At 38.2% G+C, this 17,091-nt stretch overlaps 1 protein-coding gene across 4 annotated transcripts in view; it reads left to right on the top strand.

The window, feature by feature from the left end:
• CDH6 (cadherin 6) overlaps positions 1 to 13,921 on the top strand; it is a 150,356-nt gene extending 136,435 nt beyond the window's left edge. For 2 of the 4 annotated variants that reach the window (XM_002745091.7, XM_035291743.3), the window contains exons 9-12: positions 1,254 to 1,375; positions 2,412 to 2,529; positions 2,685 to 2,936; positions 7,882 to 13,921. In XM_002745091.7, the coding sequence (XP_002745137.1) occupies positions 1,254 to 1,375; positions 2,412 to 2,529; positions 2,685 to 2,936; positions 7,882 to 8,372 (983 nt within the window). In that variant the 3' untranslated portion in view covers positions 8,373 to 13,921. Of the gene's footprint in view, positions 1 to 1,253; positions 1,376 to 2,411; positions 2,530 to 2,684; positions 3,047 to 7,881 lie in introns of all 4 variants that reach the window. The other 2 variants (XM_035291744.3, XM_078365642.1) reach the window with 1 other exon arrangement.
• The last annotated feature ends 3,170 nt before the right edge of the window (positions 13,922 to 17,091 follow it).

Here is a 17,091-nt window from a genome sequence, read left to right as displayed (position 1 = left end):
TGATCTTAAAGAATCTTACTGTCTAATCTTCTTAACAACCTTTGATATAACAAAAACCAAGAGCTTGTATAAAACCAGCCCCTGCTCACCTCAGGGCCTTTGCATATACTGATTCCTCTACCTGAAAAGCCAGAAATATTCACATGGCTTAAACCTTCTCTTCGTTCATGTCTCTGGGCAAATGATGTCTCATCAGAGAAGCAGTCATCTGTCATCATTCTAAGTAGCACCTCTATTTATCTCAATCATTTTTCCATGCTTAATTTCTCTATAGCATTTACCATCTGACACATTATATATATATTGATGTGTTTATGGTTGGTCCATCCCCATTAGAATAGAGCTCCAGAAAACAGGATCTTTGTTATGTTTCCTACGTGCCCCAGCATCTCAAGTAGAGGCTGCTCTATATTAGGTATTAGATGCTCACTAAATACTTACAAAGTGAACAAACAAATAGACATACTAGTGAAGTAAATGAAGAGAGCCGAGTTGACAGATTCTAACTCCTAATTCTTACACCAGGAATCTGTCTTCCATACTGTGCTGGAAGATTTATCACAGAAGGAAACGAAAATCCTTCATTTATCTCAGGTCTGCAAACATTGATTCTGCTCTATCATTAATTCCAGATGAACAGCCTGGGCTTTCAGCCTGGGCTTGGAGTCAGACAGACCCAAATTTGAATCTGGACTTCACTCTTTACTGTCTCTGGAAACACGGATAAATTACTTAACTTCTCCATGCCTCAGTTTCCTCATCTACAAAATGAGGGCAGTAACTCTGTCTACCTCAGAGCATTAAATAACATCATATTGCAAAGGGTTTAGCATGACATCTCGCCCTCACTCAGCACTCGAACTAAAACACTAAGATCGATAACTATCCTTTGGTCTTCTGCTGTTTCATTCATTTTCCCTCTTCTTCCTTTTGTCCATCTGCTCCCCATCCGCCTCTTCCTTGAAAATCTACCTCTAAAATGCCTTTCTTGGTTTTGTGTTAATTATGCAGTTGAACTATGTCAACACAAGTAGCTTTGTCCCCCAGTTAACTTCAACAGGTGTATCCAACTCCAGATGTACCAGACAATCTAATTCTACTTTTTGTGACCACACTGATACTTAATGCCCGGTAGTACAGCAGCTTGGGGAATCCGGGCATGAATGAGAATGAAGGAGTAGAGTGGATGCTGCGTAAAGGGAATCGGCAATCAACATGTAAATGCCTTTTTCTTTCTTTTTGGTATGTGACAGATAATCCAAAGCAAAGTAGCCGAGTACCTCTATATATTAAAGTTCTAGATGTCAATGACAACGCCCCAGAATTTGCAGAGTTCTATGAAACTTTTGTCTGTGAAAAAGCAAAGGCAGATCAGGTGAGTTTCATTAAAAAGTACATTCAAGTTGAAAGATTAATTTAGATCTTCTAATCATTCAGATGATTCACAGGGCTGAAGGGGAGTTGTGAATTATCTATGAAGTGAATGCTACGGAAATTAATGCTGTAAATAAGAACCAGGACTTACATATGAGAACTAACAGTTTTGAAGAACTGGAAGTTCATCAAAGACTGATGCTGATTCCAAATCAATATCAAGTTTTCATTAAAATAGATTAGTCACAGCTTTATTGGAAAAACCTGTATGGGTGAACAGATCGTTTAATTACCATATGTACTTGAAGCAATAACTGGAACATACTTTATAATGGCCTATAATTCATAATTTCACTTATTTACTTTGACCATCTGTATGTCATACAAATTCATGAATGTTTTACTGTTTTACACATTCGTCCCCACATGAAATAGGTCTTTGCTGCCAGCGATATAAAAATTATGTTTCAGTTTATTAAAATCGAAGTACACTGTTAAAGTACACGTGCAAGTAGGAAGCTGGTGACCAAGTTCTATATACTCATTTCCCTTTTTGCTTTTTGCAATTGACAGCTTATGTAATGCTAAGAGTGCCTTTCTAAACAGACTGTCCAAAGAGCGCTTCTACTTTGTGAAGTTGCGATGTTGTCACAGACTACTGGGAAATTTTATAGCTTGGCATCACTCAAGGCCAGACGTTTCTCAATCAGGGTGATTTTCTCCCTGGGAATATTTTCAGTATCTTGAGAGAGTTTGACTGTCACACTAGAGAGTGCTACTGGTATCTGGTGGGTAGAGGCCAGAGTTGCTGCTGAACATTTCACAATGCACAGGACATCCATCCCCACCACAAAGAATCATTCCCTGCCTTTTGGTTTTCTAGCCCACAATAAAACAGGTTCACTGTATATGACTTAGAGCCTATCATTTTTGTAATTAAAATTTTAAATCCTTTTTTCAAGCAATTTATTGCAAAATTTTAAGAAACACTTTTGAGTTATCAAAACTTTATGGCAGCATTCTGGTTTTTCTCTTAGTTGATTCAGACCCTACGTGCTGTTGACAAGGATGACCCTTATAGTGGACACCAATTTTCATTTTCTTTGGCCCCTGAAGCAGCCAGTGGCTCAAACTTTACCATTCAAGACAACAAAGGTAAACAAGTTCAAGTTACCTTCTCTGTCTCCATCTATATCCGTACCTGTATCTGTACGTATACGTATATCTGTATCTCTATCTTTTCCCATCACAGTTGATTCAGTACATGGCACAGTATCAGCATACATTCACCACTTTGCTTTCCATTCCAGACAACACGGCGGGAATCTTAACTCGGAAAAATGGCTATAATAGACACGAGATGAGCACCTATCTCTTACCTGTGGTCATTTCAGACAACGACTACCCAGTTCAAAGCAGCACTGGGACAGTGACTGTCCGGGTCTGTGCATGTGACCACCACGGGAACATGCAGTCCTGCCATGCGGAGGCGCTCATCCACCCCACGGGACTGAGCACGGGGGCTCTGGTTGCCATCCTTCTGTGCATCGTGATCCTACTAGGTAAACTGGTTCTCCCTGCCTCCTATCTCCCCATGGTGAGGGGCTCACACTGTTACTGTGACACTCTAGATTTATCTGCCTCCCCCATTAAGGCATACAGCCTGATCTAGGTGAGTAGAGTTACATGCTGAGAATCTGTGCTGTACGATGTGAACACATTTTTTGCTCGAAAATGGCTTTGGAGAATGAACAGACGTGAAAGTTGCTCGTGTCTTTGCTTGCCCAGGAATCATTCCACGGAAAGAATCTCTTGTCTATCAGACTGGGAATGAATCTTGGGGGATTTCAGGGCAACGTCAATGTGCTCTTTTCATTTCATTTGTTGTGTAATGTTTTTACTTGGAAAACGTTGTTTGGTGTCTGGCATGGAGTGTATGATGAGGGCCCTTTCTATAAAGGTAAACGTTAAAGTTCTATGGGAAAGTGGGAAGAGGAATGTGATGACTTTTCTCTCATCCTGGAATAATAAAAGCTATGAAAATTTTTTAACTCAGTAAACTAATGTTGATCTACCATTTATATGATTGCCTTCTTAGCATTGCTCTCTGATTGCCACATACATAAGGTCTATTTCTCAAATAACCATAAACAGCCTCTGTGATTGAGGAGATGAGTATGAGGCCCCAAAAGAAATGAATGTAATAAAAATGAAAATCAGGGTCTAACAAGGATGCAAATGAAATTTTTACCCCAACCAACTAATTAAGCCTACAAGTCGAGCTCAGATTTCTCAACAGCCCTTGATTGTTTTGCGAACTAAGAAATCAAATATTTGTTAATGCAGCCTTTCCAAAAATAAAAGAAAGATTTGTAAAGCTTGCCTATATAATGAAAAGAAAAAGTAAGAAGTTAAGAGTCAACCTGAATTATACAGGGGGAAAAACTCTCCCTTAAAAAATGAAGACAGAGTGACTTTGAGAAGAGTCAAAGAGAACCTGCATTTCGCCAAGAACAGAATGCCTAGGGATCCCTGCTCGAGAGCTCCTTCACTTTCCACATCAACCCTGCTAACTCTAACAGAAGCATTGAGACTCAGCTACAGAACTGTGATTCTGTTTGTCAATTAAGATTTGGGGAAAGTATTTTAAGACATGAGCGTAAATAAAAACTGACAGTGTGCAAAGACAAATCAGTGTTTCTAATGGTGTGAGTCTGTGAACATTGTTTTGGAAGAGAAAGATATGAATGTTCTTTTTGATGAAAAGAGTTGTTTTTTAGAAACCTTGTATTGGTAGTGTGGAACCCAGGAGTGTTCCATGGACTCTTTTAGTAGTATATGGAAGGAGAGATAACTCACATCTGACAGAGGTGATTCTTCCTTTCTATCATCATCTACCCATTTTCTCTTCCCCCTTTTCTTCCTTCTAGTCAATTCACTGAATCTTCCCCCTCTCATTTTCTTCCTCCAGTGAATTCACTGCCTCCTCCTGACTTCTAATTGGCCTCGGTACCTCTCACGTCTTATTTAATCTTTTCAGAATTCTATACCTAAGAAAAAAGAAGGAGAAAGATAGATGGGATTTAGCCTTTACTAGGTACACAACATAGGTCAGATGCTGTGCAAGATGCTCTACAAGGGTTTTTCTCACCTAATCCTCAGCACCATTTGGTGCATACTTACCTGTACCTTAAATATGAAAACTGCAGCTCCAAGATGTGAAGTAATGTAGCCACGTCACGTGTCTGACACGTGGTAGAACTAAAGTTTCCAACTCAAGTTTTCTTCCCCAGGCTTGGTGCCTAAAGACTGCACTCTGCTCTCTTTTCAAACTTATGAAATGCAGGGCAATTTCCAGGCTGAAAGACGGCCCGAACTTAAAATGTGGCAATTGAAGAAAGTGGAGGAAAATGAAGGAGAGCCACATTGATATAGAAAGAAATCTGGAGTCAAGAAAGTAGATCATATGGTAATGGATATTTTACAAAAATAAAGCAACAGTGAAAACAACTAGACAACCACTACATCTCATGTCTTACAGTGCCTTAGAGTTTGCAAAACTTTCACATTTATTAACTCATTCCTGACAATAAGACTGGATACTGTACTATTGCTTTTCTTTTACAAATAAGAAAATTGGCTTAGAACAGTCAAATCATTTAACTTAACCCAGATCTCTTGACCCTCCAGTTTTATGATGAAAGTCTGAACACGACTTTGCCCAATCGTCCCTCTATCCCCCCAAAAATCTTACTGCTATCCTCTGGTTTTAAAAGGGTAAGGGAAAAGGGGAGACTCAGTTCCTGCTGAGGGCACTTCATCAGGGTATCACTTTCTAAGAACACCTCATGTGCTTACCAGTCACATTTTGACATTTTATAAAAGTTCGCTTTGAGAGCTCTTCTTGTAGACAGCGATACTCTCAAGAAATTCCGTTCAGATATTCACTGGGCTAATAAGAACAGATACAGGCCATTTTCACTGCAGAAGAATTAGACTGAATAATGCCTTTGATTTCTTGAATGTGCCCTCTCCCTTCTAGACAGTTGCACTTCCAAATGTGCATAGGACTAAAATAAAAGCTATAGATACCTTAAGCCAGGGAAGAATTAGGAGGTGATGATAAATGCCTGCCTCTTGCCTTACATGACTGAATGAGCCCATGTACATAAGCGCTTAATTCTTGGAGAGACAGTTAGCTTGATTCTATTCTCTAATCCCAATGGCTGTCCTTACTTACAACGCTCTGTTTTGCAAATCCATGTCATTCTTCACACTGGCAACCAGTATGAAGGGTAGATCATGAGCATCGCTCTGCCCAAAGCCCTGCATGTCTTTGTTCAAATTATGCAACTTCCCTCCAATAACATACACAAAACTGTGCTGGCTGGGCGTGGTGGCTCACACCTGTAATCCCAGCACTTGGGGAGGCTGAGGCAGGTGGATCACATGAGGTCATGAGTTCGAGACTAGCCTGGTCCACATAATGAAACCCTGTCTCTACTAAAAATACAAAAATTAGCCAGGTATAGTCGTGGGTGCCTATAATCCCAGCTACTTGGGAGGCGGAGGCAGGAGAATTGCATGAACCTGGGAGGCAGAGGTTGCAGCAATCTGAGATGTACCACTGCACTCCAGCCTGGCAACAAAGTAAGACTTTGTCTTAAAAAAAAAAAAAACCTGCTGTATGATCATATGGGCTCCTCAAACATATACAGTAGCACTTTTTCTCCACCTTGTTCTGTTCTGCTCTTTCTTGTTCATATTGCACTATCACCTTCTAACAATATCCTTATTTATGATATACATTGTTTATTTTGTCTCCATCCAACTGTCCCCCACCCCACCCACGCACTCACTCAGTGCCTAGAACCGTATCTGGTACAGGGTAGGCGCTACATAAATATTTATCAAATGAATGAATGAATAAATACCCTGAATGGATGTGACACACTGGGCATCAGGATACTTTCTGGCAACAAAAGAGAGTGTGTACAATTACAAAACCACACACTTGAAAGTGGCAAAGTTACATTTCCTTTGGAAATAGACTATACTCCAAACATGCTTCAGAGCATGGCAGTTATGAGTGCAGGCTTTTTAGTCTGACCAACCCGGATTTGAATTGCATGCACATGTAACATCTTTAAAATTCAATTTTCTCTTCCGTAAAATGGGGTTTTAATGAGGGTATCTACTTTCTAGGACTATTGTGGTAATTAAATGAGATTCGGGATGTTAAGCACTTGGCACAGTGCTTAGCACATAGAAAGCTCTCAATAGGTAACCAATTATTATTCATACTGATGAAATTTTAATATATAGATACATGGGTGTGCCTACATCTATTATTATATAGGTAGTTAAGTATACTCACTAAACAGGCATTATTCCATAATTCTTATTGCAATAATTCCGTTTTCATGGCTCATAAAAGTTGTGCCTTGTTATGGATGACATAGTAAAGAGACATTACTGTGACTTCCTGTTATAAACTCTTCTGCACAAACCCAGTTTAACAATGCACTTTGTGGCCTAGATGGCTGTTTTCTCTCTAAGCTTTTACTATGCTTATATGTTTTTTCACCCATATGTCCATTTGTAGATAGATGTGTCTCTCTACAGGTAGCCAGCTGTGTTCCACCCAGCCAGCTGTGAAGAAAGATCAAGAGCTATTTAAACACAATTCTTGCTTTGCCTCTAATTTGAGTTAGGAGGGAAAAATCAAAAGAATAAACATTCTCAGTAACAAACTTGTATAACATGAACCTTGGGAAAATAAAAATTTTAAAATCTCACATTATTTCATTTAGCTCAAACAGAAATAATATGGCATGTGGATTCTTACCTGCCCACTTCAAGTTAGCCAATCCTGAAATCCAAAACGGCTTTCTGAATTATACCCCAGTCACCAGGTATTTTCTGGAACAATATCACTTTATATATAGGAAAGATATGCAAATATTCACATGTCTACCTTGGGTTTTAAACTAATCTTACACTTTTCTCAGGAAAAAACAACAACAACAAAAAGGGCATGGCGCAAAAGTTATTTTAGATGTGGAGTTATGCAATCCCTTCGACACATCCCCAAAGGTGCCAGTCTTGTTTTTAACCAGTTTCTGAGCATTTTAGGTGTTCCGCATAATTTGCTCTCTGATCGCAGTACATTTCACTGAGGCTGAGCTTCTTTTTTTATTATCTTATTTTTTTCTTACCTTGAAACTAGTTTGCCATTTCAAAGTAAAAAAGGAACTACCGTCAAAATATGATGGTGTTTTTATCCTCTACTTAAATTATAACCTTCTTTCAAATATTTAGTCCATTTTGTGGGTCCCGGTTTGATCATGGATGGAGGCAAGTGCATCCTTAAAGAAATAAAAGTTGAGTCTGCATTTTCTAGAGAACTTTTAAAAACTTCGCATTTGAGCACGGTGTTTCTTACTGACATTAATTGGGCAGCAAATTAACTTGTCCTTCCCTTTCTGTTTTGTTTTCTGCTTCCAGTGACAGTGGTGCTGTTTGCAGCGCTGAGGCGGCAGCGAAAAAAAGAGCCTTTGATCATTTCCAAAGAGGACATCAGAGATAACATTGTCAGTTACAACGACGAAGGTGGTGGAGAGGAGGACACCCAGGCTTTTGATATCGGCACGCTGAGGAATCCTGAAGCCATAGAGGACAACAAATTACGAAGGGACATTGTGCCCGAAGCCCTTTTTCTACCCCGACGGACTCCAACAGCTCGCGACAATACTGATGTCAGAGATTTCATTAACCAAAGGTTAAAGGAAAATGACACGGACCCCACTGCCCCGCCATACGACTCCTTGGCCACTTACGCCTACGAAGGCACTGGCTCCGTGGCGGATTCCCTGAGCTCACTGGAGTCAGTGACCACGGATGGAGATCAAGACTATGATTATCTTAGTGACTGGGGACCTCGATTCAAAAAGCTTGCAGATATGTACGGAGGAGTGGACAGTGACAAAGACTCCTAATCTGTTGCCTTTTTCATTTTCCAATACGACGCTAAAATATGTGAAGTGGCTATTTCTTTATATTTACCCACTACTCCGTGATGGGTTCTCTGTTCTACCCGTTTTAAAAGCCAGTGGCTGCCGTCTGTGTGGATCCAATGGTAGAGACTTTTTTCTAGTACACTTTTATGAGCTTCCAAGGGGCAAATTTTTATTTTTTAGTGCATCCAGTTAACCAAGTCATCCCAACAGGCACGGGCCAGAGGGGAGGACAGGGAACAATATTTCCATTTGTTCTCAGGGCAACGTCCTTACATCCGCTGGCCTGGGATTTACTACACTCCGTGTCAGGCCGGCCTACTGCCCTAACTATACATTTCACAGGCTAATGGGATAAGTGGCTGTAATTTAAAGATAAAAATATCACAGTGAAAGAAATGAGGGCATATCGGCTCACAAGGAGATGAACTACATAGGGGGGTTTATTTCTGTTGCAAAGAATTTAAAATAACACTTGCCCATCCTATTTGTTCTTCAAGAACTTTCTCTGGCATCAACTACTATTCAAAACCTCAAATCCACCCATATGTTAAACTTCTCATTACCCTTAAGGAATAGAAGCAAATTAAACAGTAACATCCAAAAACAACCACAAACTTAGTATGACTTCATTCCTTCCACTAACTCATGATTGGTTATATCCTAGACTAGATATGCGAAAGTTTGCCTTTGTACCATATAAAGGGGGAGGGGAGATAGCTAATAATGTTAACAAAGGAAATATATTTTAGCATACGCTCAAAGTTTTGGCCACCACATGTATCACGGGTTCCTTGAAATTCTTTCAACTATCAGTAGGCTAATGTCAAAATTGTTTAAAAATTCTCGAAAGAATTTTCCTAAGATAAATTTTAACTCCTTGTCTATAGTTGTCAGTATTATTCTACTATACTGTATATGAAAGTAGCAATGTGAAGTACAATAATTCATATCTTCATATCTTTCTTACACAACTAAGTTGAATTAGTAAAGTTAGATTAAATAAAACTTAAACCTCACTCTAGGAGTTCACTGGAGAGGTTAGAGCTATACTCGAACCTGATACCCTGCCGTTGACATCTGGAAACGTCGACCTATTTATATAATGTGATACGTTTGGATAAACAACATTGAGATTATGATGAAAACCTACATATTCCATGTTTGGAAGACCCTTACAAAGGGAAAATTGGATTCCTTTAAACAAAAGTGTAATTAAAATGATAGTGGATTTTCAAAAGCATTAATTTTTTTTCATTGTTTTTACCTTTGCTTTCATGATCACCCTGCCATCCTTGACTTTGAACTAATGATAAAGTGATGGTCTCAGACGATGACAGAAAAGTAATTTCTCTAATTATGCAATTAGCCTCATAGTCAGTTATTATCCGGAAGACTCAACTGAACTAAACTAATCCTTCTGGCAGATTCAAATCATTTCTTTCACACGGCTGTTCTAATGACTTTTATCATTAGACTCTTACCTTGTGTAGTCATCAGAAATTCCCAACGTACTGTAAGGAAAACAAACATCCTTGTTTTGAAAACCTAAAAGACAGGCTCTGTATATATATAGACTTAAGAATATGCTGAGTTCACTTATTAGTCTTAAGGATTTATTTTCAATTAATATTAATGTTCTATGACTAATTTTAGCATCATGTCCATTTGGGGATATTGTCATATCAGTACATATTTTCTGTTTGGAAACACGCTGTTGTTTAGTTACGTTTTAAATAGGTGTATTACCCAAGAAGTTAAGATGGAAACTTTAAAAGAAGAGAAGTGTAGTATTTTGGGTTACCTGATTCGAGTGAAAATTTTTTACAATCATATTATTCCTGTGTCTTCTGAATGGTTTCCAATTTTATAACGGACTGCCCTATATATTAACAAGTATTTTATGCTTGAGGTATTTCTTGCTTTCAGGGTTTTCTTTTCTCTAGTTCTTCATACACACACACACACACACACACACACACACACACACAGGAATGCAAACAAAAGGCTATATGAGGTCTTCACTCCAATGAATTGATACGTATCATAGTCACAGGTAAGTGTTGAAAAAAGCTTAGTAAAGTTAATTAATAAAAACCAGTTATTCATAGCAACAGAACAGCACCTTAATCACACGATTTACTGTAAAATTAAAGAGGTCTCTATTCTTATGTTTTATGTCATGTAACAAATTAAATCAAGAAAGATAGTTCTGTAAAAAGAAAGGTAGCATCTGAAGTTGAGGACTGACATTAGCAATTTCCAATATTTAAGGGAAAGATCTGTGTTCTCCTAATAAGTGAAAGTAAGTTCTATGGCTGAATATCTGTGATGTAATTGGCAAGGTCCTTTATCCCTCCCTGAAGATGATACAGCATACCAAGAACATGTTAATATGACTACTTATGGAAATAACATTAATCTCTTATCACAAAAGCTGATGATGAAGTAAATTTATAGGAAACTGGATAATTTGAGACTGGGGCTGAATATTTAGTACCAGGGTACTGTAAGTATCAAGTTGAGTGGCATTTTCCTATCATTCAGACTCTTTGACATCGTGGAACCAATAGGAGCCATAGTTCCATCACTCTCCAGCTTCCTGTCATTTCCTTCCCTCCCCAACATCGGGTCAAACATTATTGCATGTACTGGTTTGGTTTGGTTTGGTTTGGTTTGGTTTGGTTTTTAATTGCTAGGTCCCAGGCAACATGAAAGGCTTCTGGAGAAAAAAATAATTTTCAGCTCAGTTTTTTTATTGTCTGTGTCCTAATTTTAGATATTGGTGATAGGAAAGATGGAAGGAGAGTGGGAAGAAGTAAAATTTTAATATTCGTTTCGATGACTGAGAAACTAAAATTCATTAAACATAACAAGATTGCTTTTGTGGGTTGTTTCAGGGACATTGAGATCTTTTCGATGATATGTTTTTGCCCTCTATTCAAAAAGAAGAGTTCCTTTAAACTACTAAGATGCTCCCCAGAATACGCTGAATTTTAAAAAACATTAAGCCATTGTTTAAAGCCCCTTCACACCCTGGCCACTTTCTGCTGAAAGGTCTAAAAAACACTTGTGCCCAAATAAGTAAATAAATCAAATGGGAAAGAAGCGAAGATGATTCCATAGAACCACAAGAGAGGAAATCTGGGCACAGTAAATGAATAGATGTTCCTTCCAGAACTTTCCTGCCTTTTCAGTTTGGGTGCATAAAGGGATGTTCAGCAACGAAATTACTCCCTTTTCAGATGGAACAAAACCTGCCCATTTAATTTTAACTCAGGATTTTAAAAAATGTGTGGTTTAGTTTTTATTTTCAGTTCCCAAAAAGTTGGGCAAAAAGTTCTTAAAAATGGAATCTGTATCTTAGAAGCATCCAAATTTTATGAATCCAAATTAACTTTAGAATGTTTCCATTACTTTCACTTTTATGTACATAAATTTTCAATGTCCTGATCGCCTGAACAATATCTCATACCAAATGCTTTTCCTGGAAGTAGATACTCCATCAGGGATAGTGGTGGTAAACTATGAATTGGATAATTCTGTATACTCAAGCACCATTAAAAGCACACAGTTGAAAAGAAAGATCAAAGCTGATTCCTGGGTGCAAACTAAATATTTAAACCAGATACTCATCCTTATCAGCTACACTCATGTTCACCAGGAGCAGACCACCAAACAAATTATTCTATTCTAATCACTAGTTTTAAAGCAGTGTAATTACTCTGGAAGAAGGCTCTAAAAAGTCATGATTCCCCACTATTTTTAAATATATCCTCTAACAAGGGCTCTAAAAAGTCATGATTCCCCAGTATTTTTAAATATATCCTCTAACAAGGGCCATTTTAGTGTAATCCTAATTTTTATGTTTTATCAAGATGAAATCTTTTCTGAATTGTGACGTTATAAAAGGGGACTCAAAATCCAAGCAGTCTGTGTTTAAATTAACACTACAACCTTCCTTATAAGATTATAAGAGTGGAAAAACTAACACTTGGTATGTGCATCTTCAGGAAAATGAGCTGTTTCCTAAGCTCAAACAAGCAGCTTCCTTTTCCAGAGAATATAAAATTATACTGTGGGCTCCTTAAATGTTCAGTAGTTCTTACGGTCACAGCATTTTTAATCTCCCTATGGCATCTTTATGGAATAATTTTCTAAAGGGATAATTCTCTACTAAAAATATCAGACCCCAACCATATTTAATGTGGAGAGCAATACCCTCTTAGAAAATACATTGACTCATACACTTGTTAAAAGTTAATAAAGAAATAGCTCATTTTTAAAGCCAGAAGTTTATGGTCGCTGCATCATCAATTTAATTTAAGCATTGCTGAGACAATCTTTAATCTACTCCCCATTTTGTAATACCTTATTTATGGTGCATTTTCATCTTTATTTGGGGGAAAACGTTAGCCCAGCAGAGCCGGCAGATGAAAGTGTTGAAAAGAGGTCAAATGGAAACAAAGGCTCTTACCCACTATATTTCAGACAGGACTGAGGCACTTAGCTGAGAAGCCACTGGGTTATTAGATTAATTTCAAAGGAGCTTTACAAGTTGCTTAATTCCCTTTTTTTTTTTTCAAAAACCCATGAACCACAAACTCAAATTTCTCCTCAAATGGGGTTAATTTGACAAATGAGGCATGGACCCAGTCTTGTGGAAAAAGCATTCCACTCTAATGAGGTCTTGGTCTTTCTTGTGAGGCGATGCTATTCATGTAAATATGTCTGGAGGCACCTTCTCTAAGCTTTTAGTTTTCTATGATCTATTAGTTTAGTGTTTATTAAAGAATCAAATGTATAGAATTACTAGGCATTCGGGGAGAATGCTGTGTAGCAAATGTAAAACTGATCCGCTCAGAAGAAATGTAGGAATGCTTCAAACCCACTGTACTGTTTTGTTTGAGATTATTTTCATTGCTTTCAGAGTGAACTGCATAAGAATCGGCCTTATAATAAATGCTCTGTGCGTCTTCAGTAGTACCAAGCTAAGGCAATTTGGCATTCTCCCACTGTGATTCGTGATTTTCAAACCCAGAAAATAAAAGCTTTTTGGTATTGATTGTTTTTAATTAAAAACACTTGCAAGTATAAATTGAAATTGATGCCACCCTTGAAGACTGACTGGCGGGCGTGCTCAGTTCTTGTTTTCCTCAGTATCGTTCGTGTCTTTGGCAACAAAAACACCTGATGAAAGCAAGCCCTGCTCAGCTTCCGTTGACATTTCTAGGTAGGGAGATCTTCATAACCTCGAAGTTTACCTAAGAAAGTTTTCTGTGTTAGAAGAATGGGGTTGAGAGTATTCACTTTGAGCTCAGTGTGGCCAGGCCTTTTGTGGCAGTCAAATGGCAAATACGCACTCCTTGAAATGGCTTCTTTTATTTTGTTTTGTTTTCTTAGACTTATAAATTTGAAACGAATGCAATTTAAAAAGTGATTTCTCACAAAGAGTAAATATGCCTTTTGCAAATCAATTTTTGTAACACGTTATTTATATGATATTACTTAATAAACTGCCTTTTTTCTAACTTGTTTTTTTCAGTTCTCTCAAACTACTGTTTGTAATCACAGATTTTTTTTAATATACATGCTAACACACTTTATCTTTCTGAACCTGCTGTTTTAACCTCTCAGAGAGCTAACAAAAGCTGACTTATTGTACAACAATTAGCTTGTAAACAATAGTTTTTCCCAGCCAGCAATATATATCATTGGCACTGCCCTGCAGACTTCTTACTGCTGGGACACCAAGAATTCTACTATTATTTATGGAGCTGCTTTATTGAGAAGAAAGTTGTTTATCCTCATGGTAATTGCTTTAGATTTAAAAAAAAAAAAAAAAAAGGACAGTTCTATATTCCTGCCCCTCCCAAATCTTCATCCATTATTTCACTCCCATAAAAACGATTGTCTCTGGGTTGATTAAACAAAAAAGATAAAGCAAGAGTCAGAGCCAAGGAACATAAAAATAAAACCCTCCCAGCATCCTTATACTATGAGTAAATAAAATGTTTTTAGCATATTTAGAGCTGTAATATTTAACATGCCTGTTCTTTTTTAAGCTGCCTCCTATTTCTACAGAGGACATTTCATACTTTTTTTAACTGTGAGAATTCATAGCTTTGCAAAGAAGATTCTCATTTATTCATTCATTCGTTCCATATGTATTAGGCGCTCCACTGTGTGCTGCCAAATATTTGACAGTAAGTCAGATCAGTGTACTTTCCTTCCTCTCCAGAAGCTCATGGTCTGGGGGGAAGAAATGCAAGAAGCTCATCATCACAGTACACACTAGAAGATGCTGCGGCGACATCTCATGAGACGTACTGATGAAAGTATCCTTAGGAAGGAGAAACTGTTCTGCCCAGGTAGAGGGGTGTGGAGGAGGTTTAGGAATTGGTAGGATTGATATAAAGTGAGATAAGAAATCAAAGAATAGCAGGGGAAACAGAAAAGAGATATTTAAACCATGTCACTGGTCTCAGCTGAGGTTCCTGAAAGGGACTAGTCTTGGAAAAGTCACAAGCATCAGAACACAAGGATCACAAGTGCGAGACAAAATGACATTGTTGTTTTGCTTTTGACTTTGGTTTTGGGGTGTTTGTTTGTTTTGCCATTTAGTTTCAGGTTAACGTGGTCAGAAACAGAAACACACAGAAGGGAATGACACAGTTAGAAATGCCATTATTGAACATGTACATTGTCCAGTAGTGTGCACAGCGCTCTACAGCCAAGTCCCTCCCCACTCCGTCTCACCCTGTCCCCAACTCTGCAACGCCCCCAGGGGTATATGGTATCCCTGAGGCAACAACAGAGCAAATGAAGTCTGCAGGATTCTAGAAAACTTCCCTGACCTAATGGTAAGGTAGGCAGGAAGTGCAATGTGCAAACATTTAGACAGAGTAAGCTTTTCCCACCATCCTAACAAACCACTTCCCATAACAATTATATATTAGGGTAATTAACCTGGCAATGGCAACAGACAAAATCCAACATCTCCATAAAGTGTACTCCTCACTCTTGGGAAGTTCAGGGTGGTTGTAGATCTTTCTCCCCCCTGTAGCAATGCCATCTGGAGCACACTGCCTGCAAGGTGACCCTGACAAAGAGCATTCAGCCACCTGGCCCCAAACTCATTAGGAAGAGGCAGGGAAATGTAGACAAGCACACGTGTATCCACTGAGCGCTAAAAGCCTCGGCCACATACAGCCTCAGTCCCTGTCAATCTTGCAAGATCTTTCCCAAATTCCCCTCAATTTCAGTCACCATAATAAACTACATCCCATAATAATCATGAGGTGTTATTATCAGAGAAGGTAGAAAGTTGTTCACAAATGCAATCTTCAAATTAAAAACCTTTTTAAGAGGTATTTATCCACCATTTCTCACTCCAATGCCCATGCCAGACATTGCCAATCAATTGATATTTTTTCATGGATGGTCTAGATAAAACCTTAGGATCCTTAAAGGGAAGGCCCCAAGCAGCCACCAATGGCAGCATAGTGTGACCTATGTGCCATCCAAACCTAAGAGACAAAGTTTTCCAGTTAAAAAAATTTGTTTTCTTTCCTTCTAAGTTTTGTTGACTACTCACCCCCAACATTTGCAAAGAGCATTCTGGTCTTGTGATTGCCAAAAGTTTGGAATAACTGAAGAAGCTAAAAAGCTGTGGAATACATCTTGATAATAAATCTGAACCAGTAAGTAGGTCTCTCTTTGCACAATTCAGACATTAATTTCAGCTTGGTTGAGATATTTCCCTTCAGTGATCCTCCTGAACTTTTACATTCATTCTACCAAAAATCATTTGAGAACCTACTCTGAGCTAGGCACAGATCAAAGTGATAGGGATACAGGGTTACACAGGACACACACCCTGTTTTGTGCACTCTTCCAGCAAAGGCTGCCATGGTTTAATCTCTTTTCATTCATCTTAATTTGCCTGACTGAATATTTCATACTGAATTACAAATTGGTGATGGTAATTACCATCGGTAGGCTTCATTTTCCTGAATTCGATACTTTTCCAAATATGCTATGAATAGGTACAGCTCTTTAAAAGAAGTAGATTGTCTCCTACTTCTCTCTATAATATACTTATTCCTTTTTTAAAATGTCTTCTTTGACAAATTAGATCATCTTTATTGCTTCCTGAGCCATTTGGTCCCCAAACCTTAACTTTTAACGGCGAATATATCTTGTTTGCACATTCGTTTTTTTAAAAAGCCTCCTTATAGTCAGTAAAGGATAGGTTTTATTAAAGCTTTTCACTTTGCTTAGCAGCCTGATAATAATGCCTTACTTTTATACAGCACTTTGGAATAACTATCATCTATATTACTTAATATAACTCTCACGAACGCTCTGTACAATAGGTTCCAACATTCAAAGAATGTGGGGTCATTTGCCTTTAGGTCCCCATCACAGGAATTCGAATTAAACCCACTTCTTTTAACTCAGACTCTGCGATCTGCCATCGAGCCCCACATTTTTCCCTTTGAATGCATAGTCCAATCCTACCCATTTGTGAGAATATTTATTGGGAGAAAAAAGGATACTTTTTTTCCTTTATACAGATTCAGAGGATGTCGGACACTGCTGATGGCTGCAGCTTGAAAGATATTCCTCTCCATAAGATCAGTCCAAAGCCTCTGTGAAGAAGAAAAAAAAGAGCCTGAAGAGCAAAATTCTGCTATTA

Source organism: Callithrix jacchus, chromosome 2 (genome assembly GCF_049354715.1).
Source record: "Callithrix jacchus isolate 240 chromosome 2, calJac240_pri, whole genome shotgun sequence".
NCBI classification, from domain to species: Eukaryota; Metazoa; Chordata; class Mammalia; order Primates; family Cebidae; genus Callithrix; species Callithrix jacchus.
Note: the sequence above shows the minus strand (reverse complement) of the source record. Positions and strands in the feature narration are given on the sequence as shown.